We start from the raw sequence: 17124 nt of genomic DNA, 5'->3' as shown, positions 1-17124 counted from the left end.
TGCGTCTGGAGAGACACCGCGCTGCCCGCCGCGCCTCCTCGGGGAGGAGGTGGGGTAGGTAGGACCCTCCCCTCCCTTTCCTTTCCCTCCCTAACTTCGTGCCCCCTTTGGCTCCAGGGCTGCACTGAAGCGCTGGCAGGAGGAGGGGTCTCCAGCCCTGGGGACGGGGCTCGGGGCTCAGGTTACAGCGCAGCTGGGGGGCAGGGGGAGGACTGAGATCTGGGCATATACACCGGCTCCTAGAAGGCAGAGGGGCCATCTAACTGCTGTGCCTTGGCCCAGAGCAGACGGCGCCGAGATTCTGCTGGGGCCTAGGTACCTTGGATTCTCCTGCTGTTTCCAAAAAATAAGGGGGAATCGACTGCATGAAGGCTCGGTAGTCACTGGGGAAACCAACCTCCTCCCTTTTCTCTCCTCCACACACAAAGGTCCTGCATGTCTAACATTTAGACATGTTCAGCTTTGTGACTTCAAGGACTGTAGTGCTGCTCGCAGCCACCCAGGTCATTTTACTAGCCGTTGTCAGATGTCAGGATGAGGATATCCGTAAGTTGCACCTTTTTCTTCTTTAAAATTGATCCTGAGAGGGGGAGGGGGGGGAATTCGACACAGAAGCTATGGAAGAAAGAGCGACACACAGAGAGAAATCGCTGCTTCTGGGAGGGAAAGATGGGGTGGTAGGAGCAAGTGTTGCAGACCTGGGAGAAGTGGCTTGAAAAGATAAGTACCTTAAGATCTGGAAAACTGGCCTCATGTTCTCCTGGTATTTGATCCTGAGCTTAGTGTTTTCCGTTGCTCCTCTTTAGATCTGCCTTTTCTCCCACTTTGTACCTTCTCTGGATTCTGGACACTGGACGAGGCTCACTGTTGAGCAATGACAAAATACTGATTGGTGAAGAAGCGTGTTCCTATTTGTTGTAATGCATGGTTGCTTTCGAAGAGCATTGCAGTCGTGAATCCCCTCCTGTGTATTATTTCGGCTTTCATCCCCTTCCTTGAGTTGATTTCCACCCTGAAAGGGGCGTTCAGAGGCAAATATAACCCGGTCGGATCAGAACCCACCAAAGGGAGAACAAAATATCTCTCCGCCTCCTGCAGCAGTGAAAGAGTTAATGCAACAAAGCTGAGTGGGATGGGGGGGTTCACCGGGGGAGCCAGACAAAGGGGACATTCCGAGACAGACAAGCCAGAGTCTGAGACTTACAAAGAAAGACCTTTGTACAGCCTTTAACTTTCCTCCCCACCCCAACCCACTTCTCAGTTGGGGCTGGTGAGTAAGGTGCAGAAGAAGTTGATAGCTAACAGACTTTTTGTTTAAGGATCAGAAAGAAAATTCCCCCCCTAGAGGAGGCCACCTGGAGGATGAGAGACATGCCAGACACACTAGATAGATTGTCCAACTTCTCCTTCACCCTCCAACCCCCTCCCCCAAATCTGAACCCAAAGAGGAAAGCAAGGGGACACGTGGGGGAGTTCATTCCCACTCCCTGCCCCCCAACATTTTACCATTTTTTTAAAAAACAAAATGATCATCTTGTGCAATAGCTGCAGGATGTGACATTAAAGTCCACTGCACAGCCAGCCCTTCCCCCTACCCCAGAAAAATTTCTGGTCTGGCATATTATTCAGCCTGGAAGCTGGAAACTTTATTAGGTAGAAAGGATTTTTTCCCCCACTTGTTTGGGCAGGTTTCCTATTGCTTGAATTCCATCCCTGTCTCCATATGCTCCAGACTGTAAATCAATTGCAGGGGGAGAGAGAGTGCCTGAAAATGCCTCCTTGCTCGCCTGCTTCTGGGCCATGCTGTCTTTCCCACAACCAGCCTGAGATTCCAGCAAAAAAGGAGCTGAAATTCCTCCCATTCAGGCGCAAAGGAGTTGCTAGGCCGTTTTCAATTTGCTTAGTTCGTAACAAAAGGATTGGATTTGTAGGATTTCCCAGTGAGACACCTCCATCCGACCACACACCAGGGAGGCTGGAACAATTTGTATAGTGGGGGTGCTGAGAGCCATTGAACCAAACTGTAAACCCTGGATAGGATGGAAACCACTTCAAGCCGGGGGTGCAGCAGCACCCCTATCTCCAGCACCTACGCCACATACACCCCAAGAGACCTCAGAAGTTGAAGGCTGCACTTTGGGAATCAGTCTATTTGTAGCAACGGGTGATTCTGTTTCCTTTTCCTATTCCTGGTAAAATGATGCTGATCGGTTAATGAATTCTCTCCTACGTCTGCTGTAAAAGGATGATCTCCCCGCAGGAAAATTGATTGTACACCGAAACTTAGCAGTGTGGTTCCTTTAAGCTGCCATCTCCCGCCTTGTCTGCCCTCTCTAGTTTAGTTTAAAGTATGTTTAGCATCCTTCAGCATGTGCTCGGATTCCTCAGGTGTTTCAGCACAAGGAAAGTGCATAACCGAGCACGCCTCGTGCTTTATTCTTCTCTAAAGCAAAGACGCACCCGGTTTCCCAGGAGAGGAACTTATTTTCTGCTCAGATGGCGTTAGCTCGTTTGGGAGGCTCATCTGCAAAAGTTTTCTCCAGGTCATGGAGGGAACTCAATTCCCCATTGTGAGCAGTTTGTTTGCATAGGGGAGATTGGCAGCGATCGCTTCCAGATGGAGTTGAAATGCTGCCCTTATTTATTTAAATGGGTTCCTAACAGCGCAACGTGAATTGAGCTCTGTGTGTGCTCGAGAAAAGGCCCATTCATGAGAGGAAGGGTCCCCTGGGCTCCCCAAGGTGCCCCAGCTCCCTGCACAAAGACCCCCCCTGTCATCTCAACTGCTTCAGACATTCACTTGGATGGGGGTGGGGGGGAGAGAAACAGATGTCAAAGAGGCACTTATATTTTTTATGGGTCTCCCCTTATCAAGAACCCTTTCTATTGAGCTGTTATAACTGGAATAATATTATAATGAACTTTCCCAACGGCAGTTGGATGCTTGTTCCTTTTGCATTTTTTGTGGCTCCCCCCCCAAGCGCCCCCCATGGCTGCAGCCATTCTCCCCCGTCGCCCTCCCGGGCTCCTTGGCCCATTCATAGGTTTCACTTTGATTCAGTTTGTTTTTCTTTGATGGTGTTTTGATTAGAAAAACAGCCTTTTCCTGGAGAGACTGAGCCAGAGCTGTTTGTTCATCACAGGGTTCGGTCTGCAGTGTGCATTCCAGACGCGGCCAGGGGGCATTTAAAGAACCTTCTTTGTTACTTTTCTCTCCACCTTTTCCCCAGTTATATTTTTTTTCTGGTGAATGAGGTTAAACAAAGTGGACTGGTGTAACCCTGCCCCTTCTGGCAGCTCCAAGAAAGGGAATCCAGACTTGATTCTCCTGCCTATCTGCACTGGTGTAAATCCAGAGTAACCCTAGTGGAGCCAATGGAATGACACCAGTGTCGAACTAGTGTGAAACCCAGTTCAGGCCTGGTGTGCTGGGAAAGCGCACAGGCCCCTGTAGAAAAGAGACACAGGGGGTTTGTGAAGGAGGCACAAGAGGGCTGAGCTGAGTGTGACCACAGTGGACATGGCTTGTGGCTGCTACAAACTCTACCTGACTCACAGGCACAGCTGCGTCGTCAGTTTCGCTCAGCGAAAGTGACAGGGATGGGAAATTAAGAAAGTGCCAGGTGGGAAGCCTTGAACCTTACAGCTGCGTCAACAGCAGAAGGGCCCTGGGCCTTTAGGACAGTTCTTCCTCATAGTATCCTCTTGCGGAGGCCGAAGAGCTATGATCAGGCCTCTTTGTTTTGCTCTGCCTCTGGAGTGGCCAAGAGCTCCATGTACTAATCTGTGAGATGTCTAAGGAAGATGGGAGAACCAGAACCATCCCGCCCGGGAGCTGGCAGGGAGCTGGCTTGGACCGTGAATGTGGGAGGTTATTTCTATGCCCTATTGCAATTGCTATGGGATTGCTGTAACCGATGCTGATGGTATGACCCTGTTTCTCTCTCTCTCCCCCTTTTGGTTTTCTCCTTTTTGCCTCCCCTCCCACCGCGTCTCATTTCCCCCCTTCCCTTCCTTTCCCTTCGGCACAGAGGAGGCAGGCAGCTGTGTGCAGCATGGGCAGAGGTATAGTGATAAGGATGTGTGGAAACCTGAGCCCTGCCGGATCTGTGTCTGTGACACTGGGACTATCCTCTGCGACGAGATAATCTGCGAAGAAATGAGAGACTGTCCCAGCCCCGAGATCCCCTTCGGAGAATGCTGCCCTATCTGCCCAACTGACCAACCTGCTGTCAGCGGTCGTAATTTATTTATTTCCCTTCCATAAATAAATTACTCGAGATAATTGCAAAGATCGATAGCCCCCAATGGATGAGCACCCAGCAAAAGACGGGGACATCCATGAGACCTCGCTAGGAAAGGCCACTTCTCATGGACTCAGTTGGGTCTGTCTCTTTGCCTAGGCTGTAGAAGGTCTGAAATAACAGTTTGGTCAAATCACAGATGAGAAGAAAGATAATTAACATAATCAATTAGTCCAACAGCCCCGAGTCTAAAGATATCGTAGTCATTACCAAGGCGGCAAGACAGCACCAAAGCTGTCTCTGCCCTGACGGTGAATCAAGTCTCTCTGCACCAGAGAAGCCTTATTTAAATCCACAGTCCGCAGATTTCTAAGCCATGAAGGCGGAAACTGGACAGTGCTAAGTACATAGTGCATGGGATTTTTTCTTTTTTGGTTTGGTTTCTTAGTATTTAACCACTACACCGGGGTCAGAAATTGCAGGGTGAGCTGAATAGGAATAACCCCTAGAATAAAGGCTTTGGAAATCTTGCTGTGATATAAAAACATGCCTTCTGGTACTAGCAAAGATCAAAACGCCTTTTCTTTTAATTTTAATACTTCCTCCAAAATGACCTTGAGCCCAAGTTATGTAAGAACTCCCAAGTTCAAGGGGGTCATGGGTGGTCCTGAGAGACAAAGGAGAGGCCAGGCCTCCATGTAGGTCAGAGTTCTGTGCCTGACTTTGTAAAAAACTCACCGTGCAATGTTCAGTTTCCTTAGCTGCGAAATGGGGATGGGTAATAAAACTCCCCCAGCCTGGGGCATAATTCACTCCCATTTGTGAAGTGTTTTGAGATCCTCAGCTGAGCCCAGTAGCTATTTCAGTGCCACTGTTTCGAGGACCTTCTCTGTTCTAGTTCCATCAAAAGCAGAAGTCGCCTTTTTTAACCCTTTGCTGATACAGGCTACCTTTCCAATGCCCCCCTTGCGCCCTCCTCTTTAATTAGGAAATGCTTTCGAGCCTGCAAGTGTCAGCGAAGGGTTGAGAGCAAATGTTAACATTTTCCCCTGAAAGGCAATCATGTTGATTTGGACCTGTGCTGAACGTAGCTTTTAACGCCTGCTTTTTTGGGTCTTTTCCTTGTTTTTGGTGGGGGTTTTTTTTTAACCTACTTTTTTGTCTGAGTGCATTATTCTTTGGCTGCTTCATAACCATGCCCCGGTCATTTCTGGGAGGGCAAAGTGCTTAGCCCACCATAGACCTGAAATTTTCGCCACCTGCCATTAGCCATGCGGAAGCCTATTATCCCACAATGCTTTGCATGAAGCCTTGCCTGTCTATGTGAAATGCTGGCCAGTTTACCACCCCTCCAGCAGAGCAGTGACAGCAATACTCAGGCAGTTGGGTGTAGAGGAGAAACTGACGTTACCCCAACCACATCCCTCCCTGGCGTCTTATCCAAGGCCTTGTCGTGTGCATCTTTGTGTGCTTAAATGATGGGTTTCCTCATGATGCTGACACTTTCTCTCTCTCATTTCAACAGGGCAACCTGGCCCCAAGGTGAGATCATTGTTAGTATTGTTCATCATGACTACCGGGACATTTTTCCTTCTTTGGCCTTTATTACAGTTCCATGGGTGTAGCGTTCCGGATTCTGGTCTCAGTTTACACTGTTGTCAATGAGGAGTGACTCCACCGGAGTCAATGGCGTGACACCAGTGTAAGGCTGGTGGAAGTGAAACAGAATTAGACTCCAGATAGACACACAAGTTGTACCATTTTAATTACACCGGTCTAGTTAAAGCGGTGCCACCCGGCAGTGTGGATGCAGTTATACGGTATAGCTTATTCCCATATGGATAGTGGGACAGTTACTCATGTGCTTAAAGCGCAGAGCGCGCTGAAGTGCTCTGCTCAGTTCTTTGCAGGATTGGGCAGACACACTGGATGGGGATTATCTGCATTTCTGTGACGGGTCTAGCAATGGGCTAGGCAGGGGGTGGGATGTATAATCGCATACATCAATTGTGTGCAGAATTGTCAGTGTTCTAATTCCAGCTGCTTTGCATTGCAGGGACAAAAAGGGGAACCCGGTGATATTAAAGATGTAAGTTTGAATCTGAGTTTTCTGCACGTCCTCCATTCATTTCTTTCCCATAGTGGCGTGTAGGGTGCGGTGAGAGACTCCCGTGTGAGCTTCCTTCTCAGCTGAGTTTTCCTATGTTTCTCTCTCCCACCCAGGTCGTAGGACCAAGAGGACCACCTGGACCACAGGTGAGGAGCTTCCTTTCTCTATCACATTGTTTGAATGTTTGTGGGCAAAACATTGGAGACTATTGAACTCCTCTTGTCTCACCTGTTTCAGGGACCTGCAGGGGAACAAGGACCAAGGGGCGACCGTGGGAATAAAGGAGAAAAAGTGAGTTTAAGACAAAACAACCAACACGGAGCACAAAACAAAACAAACCGGGGGTTAAAATACTTCCAAAAGCATCAGTGTGACACATCCCTTCTTAATATTACTGCCTCTTCACACCTGAATAATAGTCTTTCAGATTAAACTGTAATCTCATCGGGGCAGAGAATTTGCCATCTGTGATGAGGATGATGTCTAGGGGACTCAGTCATGGACCGGGACCCTGTATATCTAAAGCACCACGGTTCCATTACGGTGCTATATTAACAATAACTAAGCTCCATAACAGTGGTATTAATTAATGTAATTAATGTGTAAAATGATTACTATATGCTGTGAGTTGCCTACATTCAGATGAATAAAGCACCACTCTGTATGACTAATAAGGATGCTCAGTCCTTAATGACTGGTAATCTGTCATTGATAATAAGTTATTAATAATAATTAATGATGTGTAATTAACACACACTGTGGGCCATTGACATCCCGATGAATAGGGCACCACTCTGTATTCATAATTATACTTAATGCATAACAATAATGGAGCATATAGAATTAATAATTGATTACAAATAATCAAATGATATGGAATTAATAATATACACTGGGAGCCTTTTGCATTCCAAGGACTCATGTCACATCAGGGCGCAGACTGTAATTAGCTTTTCCTGGGTGTCTGTCTGGAGTCACCTTTCTTCTTTGTTCCTTGTAGGGTCCTCCTGGCCCTCGGGGTAGAGATGGCGAACCTGGTACCCCTGGAAACCCCGGACCCCCAGGGCTCGTGGGTCCCCCAGGGCCCCCTGGGCTTGGCGGAGTGAGTATCCTCAGGTTGTTTTTTTTGTTTGTTTGTTTTTGAACCTTCACATCCAGGACATGTGGCTGCACAGACTGATTGAAAGGGCCTTTTGAGTGTGTCCCGATACTGTATAATTCAGCTGGAGTCACTGATTCGATAGGACTAATTATGTCATTTTAGGGCTCCTATGAAAAATTAAATAACAACATTTTCGATTATTCAGAATGCAAGACTTTTTATCATCTAACTTGCTTCCTCCCCATTAGTTATTTGTTTTGCAGCTACTGAGCCCCCACCCCCGCTGTTAGACACTGTGCAGACATCCAGTAATAAAGGCCTTTATTGCTCTAGCATTTCACTGGCTCACAAGTCAATTTCACCACTGTCCCTGGTCAGTTTCACTCTAGGGTGCCCTTTGCACTAGCCCACAGCTGCAGCGAGTGGGAGCAAACATTGCATGGGAATATTTAAAGTTTCACTAATGTTCCTAGTCTGTTGCTTTCATGAGGTAGCCCAAGGCTACAAATACCACAAGGGAATCTTTTAGTACTTCACTTCTGTTCCTGGTCAATTTTACTCAGTGATTCCCATGCACTAGCCCAACCCTGCAGTGTGGAGGGGTAGGGGGGCAGGTAGATACCACATGGTGATAGCTTAAAAATCCAAGGAAACATTTCTGTTGGTCTTACCTTGTACAAGACCAAGCTTATTGTTTGGTGCAAATTTAACTTAATGGTGCCCCATTGAAAGGCACATTTTAATTACCTCAAATGCTGTTCACTATGTTTAGATTCACTGTGCCTGAGTTTTCTAAACTCCTAGTCTTTCAGATGAATGAATCACTCCAGATTTATGAGGAACTGTTGGGCAGTTTCTTTAAAAAAATAAAAAACTACACTGAATGATTTCTGTTTTTGGAAAGTGCCCTTCGCTGTCTCTGTTAGAAGCAAAACATAATCAGAGCAAATGACGGTACTGAAATCGTTTGGCCATTTTAAATGATTTTTTTCTTACTCTTCAAAGGAAGTTCTCCCCTCGAAATATCACCAGATAAAAAGGCTGACCCTGAAGTAATAACCCTTAGGAAATTTAAAATGAAATGTCGGAACATTTTGCATATTTACTACAAATCGATGTCTAGCAAATAACAGGTCTAAAAAGCCTCATTTTGATTTTTTCTGAGATGTGGAAATGGTTGCTTATCAGCTACAGGGAACGTTTGGTTCGCTGGTTTATTGCTTATCAGGTTACACTGGCTTGTCTGTTTTCCCTAATGGATCCAAATACTTTACCAATATTAATACTTTACCAAAAACTTTTAGGATATCAGTAGTTGTGATCACTTTGCAGCCCGCATGCCCATCGCATGGCTTGACTGATCATGAACCAGAATCCCACTCAGATGGGTCTGTGCTTTGGTCTTGTTTGCAGAACTTTGCTGCTCAGATGGCGGGAGGATTCGATGAGAAGGCTGGTGGCGCTCAGATGGGTGTGATGCAGGGACCTATGGTAAGATAGCTCTCTGCTTCCTTTTAGCAACTGGGACACTCTTTGTGGGAGGCCTGATATTTAGGGTTGAAGTTGACAGGCGCTGGGGGTTGCTCAGCAACTTGAAAAATCCGGCCATGAAATCACAGCTTGATATTATCTATGAGCCAGATCCTCAGCTGTAGGAATTCAGCACAGCTCCATCAAAGTCCACGCTGAATTTCACCCACCGAGATTCTGCCCCTATCGTCCCAGCCACAACACACTAAAATTACTATAAAACGGTTGCATAACCAAGGATTTACTTAGCACCAAGATGACTTAATTGCTTCTGCTTCTGCTCTGCTTGCCAGGGCATCCCAAGTCACACGCCAAATTGTTTAAATAGACTCTCCCGGGAGGGAAAGTTATAGAACGTTTTGTTTAGGGGTTGGTCTCTGTAACTTTTGGACCATGGGCTGAGGAATGCATGACAGCAGCTACTGTTCTTCAAGATCCCACAAGATTTCCAGCAGGAAATTTCTGCTCTCCAGCCTTTCTTGGCAAGCAGTAAATGAAAAGCAGGGCTTAGTAAACATGGCTACGGTCCAGGAGAAAGCATGCTGCTTTTTTTTTTTTTCCCCCTTTCCAAGTAGCTTCTAAAGGAAAAATCGTTCTTGGTGATGTCTCCGGAGGGGCTGAAAACAAAAGGGACGATTTCAGAATATTCTCTTGCCGAGGGGGAAAGTTCCTTGTTCTTTATGGGCCATCAGCTGAAACCGCTCGCCCCCTTTCACTGCGGAGGGCTTAGAGATTTTCTTAATGACGGTGATTTTTGTTTCCCAATGTAGGGACCTATGGGACCGCGAGGACCTCCGGGACCATCGGGAGCTCCTGTAAGTACCTGCTCTTTCTGGAGCAATCTGTCTCGCTGGGGGTAAAATAACATAGCGAATATATAGAGCATCATTCTTGAGATGGCTAACGAGGCTCCTTTGCTGTATGTTGCAGGGCCCTCAAGGATTTCAAGGCAACCCTGGAGAGCCTGGGGAACCTGGATCTTCTGTGAGTAACCAGCACCTTCGCTTTTGGCCAAAGAGGCCGTGACACGGCACAAATTGACACCTCAGTTACCCATGCAAACAGCCAACACCCCAGCTGCACCCGCAAACGTCCCAGAAACGTGAGCCCTACATTAAAGCTGCCCTGAGGAATTCCAAAAGGTCTTTCCACCAAGAGACCCCGATGCCAACTTCTCTGAGCAGAAATTCACCCTTCTTTGCGTCTCCGCTATGATATCACTGATAATCAAAGCCGGGGTGATCGACCGAGAAAGTGCTTAGATTAGAGACGTAGGCCGAGGTGTTCAAAGGGGCCTAAGAGATTTGGATGCGCAGTTCCCAGGATAACTAATGGGGATTGGGCTTCTAATTCCTGGCGGTGGATTTGAAAAATCTCAAGCCTCGGCTTTAGGCACAGGAGGATGATGAACAATGTGATGAATAGAAAGGAAACAGAATTAATGGGACAGATTCTGACTCACACAAAGACCTTGTACACTGCCCTGGCCATGTAAGGTGCCAATAAAGTGGGTGCCCATTTAGCTCACTCCTACTTTAAGGCTTCTTTGGACTGCTCAGGTGGTGCAAAGGGGCCTTAGCGCCCATGAGAATCAGGCTTGGTGTGTGTATCTTAGGGGCACAGGGCGTGACAAGGATGTGCTCTGACGCTGTACACCGGAGAAGCTGCGTGGTTGGTGGCAGTGATGGTGGGGGAGGGGAGTTGTAAGTCCAGACACAGTCGGTCGCTTTGCATGGCAGGATGACAAAAGGACAAAGGGGCTCAGCTCCGATGGTGATGGGGAGAGACAGGGGGAAGGATCTAGGAAGCAGGGGAGCCCAGTCAATGTAATATACGGAGATGCTGGAATTAGGTATTTAATCCTGTGTCTGTCTCACATTGGTTTGGAGCGGCAAAACTGACTGCAAGGCGTCGCTCAATGTGGCTCTGTGCTGGTATCACTGTAGCACCTGGGAGCCTAACAGACACTAATGGATGTTATCCTAAAACAGGTAGAGAAAAATAACTCCCGATTTTAAAGACAGGGAAACAGAGGCACTGGGTTGATTAAGTGACTTTCTCGAGGCCACCCAGGGAGTCTGTAGCAGAGATGGGAATAGATACCCCCTGCCTCCAGGATGGCTGAGTGCCCTACCCACGAGGCTATCCTTCCTACCTATGCACCTATGACCATGGGTAATTTATATAGTGGGGCACCACAGGGCTTGGTGTTAGATTCAGTCCTGTATAATCTCTGCATTAATGGTCTGGGAGGCAAACAGCCCATTAATGAGGCTGGGAGATGAGACTACATTTGGGAGAGTTGCAAACAACAGTCAGGAACGGGAAAAATTTGTGATAGGCCTGGAAAATAGCAACCTAAGATGCAGCGTGAACAAATGCTAATCCATTGGGCAGGGATGGGGTAGGAATGCTCCAAAGGACCACAGTAAAGGATCATCTAATCCATTCCTCACCCTAGCCTGTTTTGGGTCATTCTTTACGCTAACAGTTTTTTTCCAGTCCTGCCAAGCAGTGGGGCTTCAACTGCTTACCCTGGAAGCATCCTATAGCAGATCTCACTATCAGGACATTTTCCCCCCTCTAATGTTCCAACCAGAATTTTTCCTCTTGTTCAGTTTCATCCCATCCCTCCTTAGTCCTCGTCCCAGCCAACTCAGGGGAGGGAGGAACTGACCACGTTAAAAGACACAGAGAGGCAAGATAACCAGCCATTTGGACAGGCGTTTGCAACGCAAACAGGCCATGCATTTGGAGCTGCATCTGCAGAGACATCCTAGGGCAGAGAAATTAGAACACTTCTCGAATGCTTCCGCACAATGGTTCTTAACCTGGGGGTCACGACCCACCCGGCCCTTGCTAAATGCAGGGAGTAGGTGGATCTATCCGTGGTACTTATCCAGCCCCCACCATGGTAGCTTCTGAGCTTCTGAAGTAGGGAAGTGGTGTCAATCCCATTTTACGGCTGCGGAACTGAGAACTAAGGCTCAAATCCTCAAAGGATCACCAGACTCCCATTGATTTCCCACCTTTGAGGATTCTGGACTGAGTGACTTGCCCAGGAGCTCTATGCCAGCCCAAAGGGTTGAAGCCAAACCATTCTTCGTTGGGTGGGGGTGGCTAGGTAGATCCCGGTTCAATGTGGGGGGGGTATGGAAATAGAGGAGAACCGGTGCTCTATTATGACTTTACCCAGTTGGGGGCTGAGCGTTATCGGCAAATTGGAGGGAGTTCAAAGAAGATCGATTGGGTGTAGGGGGCGTTGGGTTAAGAGAAAGGATTCAAAGAGCTTTGCTGAGCAAGAGCTAAGGAGAGGGAGATAAAAACAGTCCCATGAGTATAGTGGTATTGTTTCTTCTGACTTAGACACTCCATAAGTGGGACCAGCTGTCCTCAGATCAGTGTGCGCGGGGGTCAGATCCGCAGCTAGTTTATATCGATGTATCTCCATGGATGCCAACTTTGAGTTACACCAGCCGAGGATCGGGCCCGTTTAGCTTGCTCCAGGGGGTTATCCCAACGAGGAGCAATGAGAGGAAATTAACGAGGGAGTTAGAATTGGGATGAATGTCAGGAGAAACTTCCTGACGGTGAGATGGGTCAGGCAGTGGAATCTTCTTCCAAGGGCAGGGGTGGGTCTTTGGAAGGTAGGTTACGTAAACCCCTAGCCAGTTGGCGCTAAGTGGGGTAATGCTACGGGGTAGAGTCCAAAACTGGGATGAAGGAATATCCATTCCAAGAGGAGCTTGGCTTTAGGCAGGCAGTCTGAGCTGCCATTTGCAGTCTACAACCTTGCTCTAACAAAACACATGGCAGTGTCTTTAATGGGGAGAACTTTGCACTTGGGTCCCGTCAGGGCACCTCTGGCAACACGGTGCCCCACCGTTGGTTCAGTGCTGACGCACAGAGAAGAGCCCCCTCTGCTGGTTCACTGATCCTGCTTCCTACAGAAGTCGTAGCTTTCCTTGGAGGTCTCACAGCTAGAGGTTTTACGGCTCTGTTTATTGCACACCGCCCAGGGAAGCAGAGGGTATTTGGGAGGAGCCACTTGTCTGCTGTAGATTTCCAGAGAAAATTTCCAGCTCCTGGCCGGGTAGTGGGGGGAACAGAGCTAACCCGCTCCTGGGCTCAGTGGCCCAGTTCAGCAAAGCCCCGACCCTGATATTTCCAGTGCGTGATGTCACCATGCGGCAGTGTGATGTAAACATGACAGCACGACACCATCCCAGGCTGGCACAGAGCACAGGCCGCTTGGGAAAGTAGCTGGACTTCTCTCTCTTCCTCTGCCTTACTGGCCAATTTCTTCCCTTGCCAGCTTTCTCTGGCCACCTGAACCCGGGGATGGACTCCCAGAACCTGGGCTCTTCTGAGATGGAGAGTGATGTTGGAGTCTGCCATACGCATGCTCCCAGGGAGGCTGGTTTTAGCTGGGCCCGAATGATTCGGTCTTTTTTGGAAGGGTTCACGAGCTTCCCCCATAACTCTTTGCCTAGCCCCAGTGCGGAATATTGGGAGTCCCCAACCCACAGACCCAGCGAAAAGGCAGGTGATTTGTAGTTCCCCTTTGAGATAATGTTGCCTTCGAAGCCCATTAGCCGAATTACCTCTTGCCCCGTCGTGTGACGACCCCAAGCCCCCAGACTCCCTTGATGATACAGATTGTTGTGACGCAATTAAAAAAGGTTCTGATTCTCTCTGAATGTCCTGCCTGCCTTGCACATGTCACACTCGCTCTGTCTGTCCTTCTAGGGTCCAATGGGTCCCCGAGGGCCTCCCGGACCCGCTGGAAAACCCGGTGATGATGTAAGTATTCTGTAGCCACTTGTTTCTTGCAGGGTAGCTTCTGCCAGCAACTGACATCAAAGCTGGCTGGAAGGCAAGCAGCCAGCGTGCAAAACGGAAGGCATCAGTGAGCAGAGCAGAGGGTTTTGCCCCCTGCTGCTTGCTAGGCTGTGCCTTGCTCCAAGATGGCTCTGAAGGAAGCTAAGGGATTTTCTTCTCTCTCTTTCTCTCTCAGGGCGAAGCAGGCAAACCCGGCAAATCTGGTGAACGCGGATCCCCTGGCCCTCAGGTATAGGGCTCCAGGCTCTGAAGTCCAGTAGATACCGATGCGTCCCAGGGGCATGGCTGGATGGCAGGAAGGCCGCAGTCACCAGCCCAGCTCCCTTGTCTCCTTTATTATTTAACCAGGAGAAGTTGGGGGAAATGAACCATTAAAAAACCGAATGATTTTTGCCAAAGAGACGTCAGGGTGTTACCACCAGAGGGGGGCTCAGGGCTGCAAAATTCAGACCGAAGGCTAGACTCGGATTTAAGTCCCTGCCCACTAATGATCGGGACAGTGGGCTTCTGAACTTCCCCAACGTTCCCGGCAATTCAGATGCAGGGCTTTGGTTCAAGCCCGTCACAGACAATTCTCCATGGTGTAAGTTGGCCTAGCTCCCTCGATTTACCCCGCTGAGGGTCTAGCCCTATAGACTACCCTGCTCTGGCTCTACATATTACCCATTATGGTCCTATACGTGACCCTGATCTGGCCCTATATGTTACCCTAATCTGGCTCTCTATATTACTCTACACGGCCCTATATATTACTGGAATATGGCTCTATATATTACCCCATAATCTGATTCTATATGTTAGTCTAATCTGGCCCTATATGTTACCCTGATCAACAAAGCACAGTAAGAATCCTTTACCTCCTGTTCCTGGAGCATGTTAATAATATAACATCTGAGCATACTGGAGAAACTTGATCGGTTTTTGCCCCCCTCTCTATTCCCTGCCTTTCGTTTGGACTGACCCCCCTTTCTTTCGTTTCAGGGTGCGCGAGGCTTCCCAGGAACCCCAGGTCTCCCAGGAATTAAAGGTCACAGAGTAAGCACGTGTGGTTATGACTTGCGCAGCATCGTCTCTTCCTTTTGCTCGAGTTCGCTGGGAGAGTAACCACGACTTTGCTTCTCTCCCTAGGGTTACCCTGGGTTAGACGGCTCCAAAGGAGAAGCAGGAGCTGCCGGTGCTAAGGTGAGGCGTTTAGCCAACAGGATTCCGGTTTTTATCATCTGAAACGAAACCAATCACTGGGAAGTTATTAGTATGGCTATTTATTACATGCATTACGGTAGCGACTAGAGGGGGAAACTTGAGATCAGGGCCCCATTGTGCTAGGCGCTGCATAAAAACATAGTGAAAGATAGTACCTGCCCCAAGGAGCTGAATAGAAGGAGAGCCGGTGGGATAAAGGTGCTTGCCCACGGTCACACAGGAAGGCAGTAGCAGAATCAGGATTTGAACTCGGGTTGGCTGAGTGACTCAGCTAGTGTACCTGGTGTTCAGCCCATTTCTGGCAAACACCTTTTTGTGAGGCAGCCAGGTGCTGGGGTGATAGGCCCGGTGTAGAAACCTAGATAGATAATTCAAGGCAGGTTAGACAGAATAGAATAGATAGATGAGAGACCTGGAATCAAGTAGCTACATCAATATAGATCCTGAGATTAGACAGATAGACGAGCATGTCTTTAACTCAAGACCAGATGCCTTCCTGAAAGACGTGCGTTAGTCAAACACAAGTTATTGCTCTCAACAGAGGGGTAAATGGGTGAAATGCCTGTGATTTCCAGGTCAGACTAGATAATCTAACGGTCCCTTCTGGCTTTAAATGCTACGAATCTATGACTCTGTGTATGGGGATAGATATAGATAGACAGATGTGGGTCTTGTGTATGGGGATGGATAGATAGATAGATTAGATAGAGGGAGTGTATGGGGATGGATGGATAGATTAGATAAATAAAGGGGGTGTATGGGAATGGATGGATAGATAGATGTGGTGTTTGGGGATAGATAGAGGGGGTCTCTGGGGGTAGATAGATAGAGGGAGTGTATAGGGATGGATGGATAGATTAGATAAATAGAGGGGGTGTATGGGAATGGATGGATAGATAGATAGACAGGGTGTTTGGGGATAGATAGAGGGGGTCTCTGGGGATAGCTAGATAGAGGGGGTGTATAGGGATGGATAGATAGATTAGATAGAGGGAGTGTATGGGGATGGATGGGTAGATTAGATAAATAAAGGGGGTGTATGGGAATGGATGGATAGATTGATGGGGTGTTTGGAGATAGATAGATAGAGGGGGTCTCTGGGGGTAGATAGATAGAGGGGGTGTATGGGGTTGGATGGGTAGATTAGATAAATAGAGGGGGTGTATGGGAATGGATAGATAGATAGATAGAGGGGGTCTCTGGGGGTAGATAGCTAGAGGGGGTGAATGGGGATGGATAGATCGATCGATCAATTGAAGGCCTTTGATCTGATAAATATCTCAGTACTAGAGATCAGCTCCGTTCAACCCTACAAGATGGTGCCAGGAATATGAAATGGGCAGGGCCAATATTAGAAGCAGAGAGAAATGTGACTAGTGCTATCTACTGATGCTCATTGTCTATCCCTCCCCGCTGGCCATGCAGGAAAGCTGTCTCCACAGTCCGGTACCCTGCTTCCACTTTCCCGCTAAGCATCTCCCTTAGCCGCTTCAGTGTCCATGGGCTTCAATGCAGCGTCTGTGTTTCCCCCCCAAGGTTGTTCCCATTTATAGCTCTCCTAGTAGTGCCCCACCCCAGCAGTAGCATCTAATCCATCTCCTCCCTAATGGACGCCCTGTAATCCATTTCCATGCCCTCCCCCTTCAGCAGCACCCCCTAGAACATCCCACCCCTCCTGGCAGAATCACCCACCCCCTTTCCCGCTTTCCAGCAGCGAGAGCTGGTGCTGACAAGGTGTGTATGTCCACCCTGTTTATAGCTATGGATGCGGCATGAGGACCCCAGTGGTCATTTCATGGGGATTTCTTTCGCCTGCATGACTCCCCCGTGGGAATCAGGGTGGGGGTTTGTAGCATTGGAGCACTGACTCTGCCTCTCTATAGGAATCGGGGACAAGGGCAAGATGGGACTTAATTCTCTTTGCCTCTTACATTCTAGGGCGAAGCTGGATCACCGGGTGAGAATGGTTCTCCTGGTCCCATGGTGAGTACAAGCCTCCCCATTATTATTATTTATATTATAGCAATGCCTGGGGGTGGGCCCATTGTGCCGGGTGCTGTACAAACCTCAGCCGAGATCAGGGCCCCGTTGTG

General features: G+C 48.4%; 1 protein-coding gene across 1 annotated transcript in view; it reads left to right on the top strand.

Moving 5' to 3' along the window:
• Window positions 1–250: 250 nt before the first annotated feature.
• Window positions 251–17124, top strand: part of COL2A1 (collagen type II alpha 1 chain) — a 59509-nt gene continuing 42635 nt past the window's right edge. The window contains exons 1-15 of the mRNA XM_026660702.2: window positions 251–546; window positions 4032–4238; window positions 5770–5786; window positions 6301–6333; window positions 6468–6500; window positions 6592–6645; window positions 7355–7456; window positions 8870–8947; window positions 9757–9801; window positions 9917–9970; window positions 13736–13789; window positions 14004–14057; window positions 14810–14863; window positions 14957–15010; window positions 16970–17014. Coding sequence (XP_026516487.1) covers window positions 453–546; window positions 4032–4238; window positions 5770–5786; window positions 6301–6333; window positions 6468–6500; window positions 6592–6645; window positions 7355–7456; window positions 8870–8947; window positions 9757–9801; window positions 9917–9970; window positions 13736–13789; window positions 14004–14057; window positions 14810–14863; window positions 14957–15010; window positions 16970–17014 — 978 coding nt within the window. The 5' untranslated portion in view covers window positions 251–452. The remainder of the gene's footprint in view (window positions 547–4031; window positions 4239–5769; window positions 5787–6300; window positions 6334–6467; window positions 6501–6591; window positions 6646–7354; window positions 7457–8869; window positions 8948–9756; window positions 9802–9916; window positions 9971–13735; window positions 13790–14003; window positions 14058–14809; window positions 14864–14956; window positions 15011–16969; window positions 17015–17124) is intronic.

The sequence above is a fragment of the Terrapene carolina genome, unplaced genomic scaffold, assembly GCF_002925995.2.
Source record: "Terrapene carolina triunguis isolate 2854851 unplaced genomic scaffold, T_m_triunguis-2.0 Scaffold836, whole genome shotgun sequence".
Classification (NCBI taxonomy): domain Eukaryota; kingdom Metazoa; phylum Chordata; order Testudines; family Emydidae; genus Terrapene; species Terrapene triunguis.
Note: the sequence above shows the minus strand (reverse complement) of the source record. Positions and strands in the feature narration are given on the sequence as shown.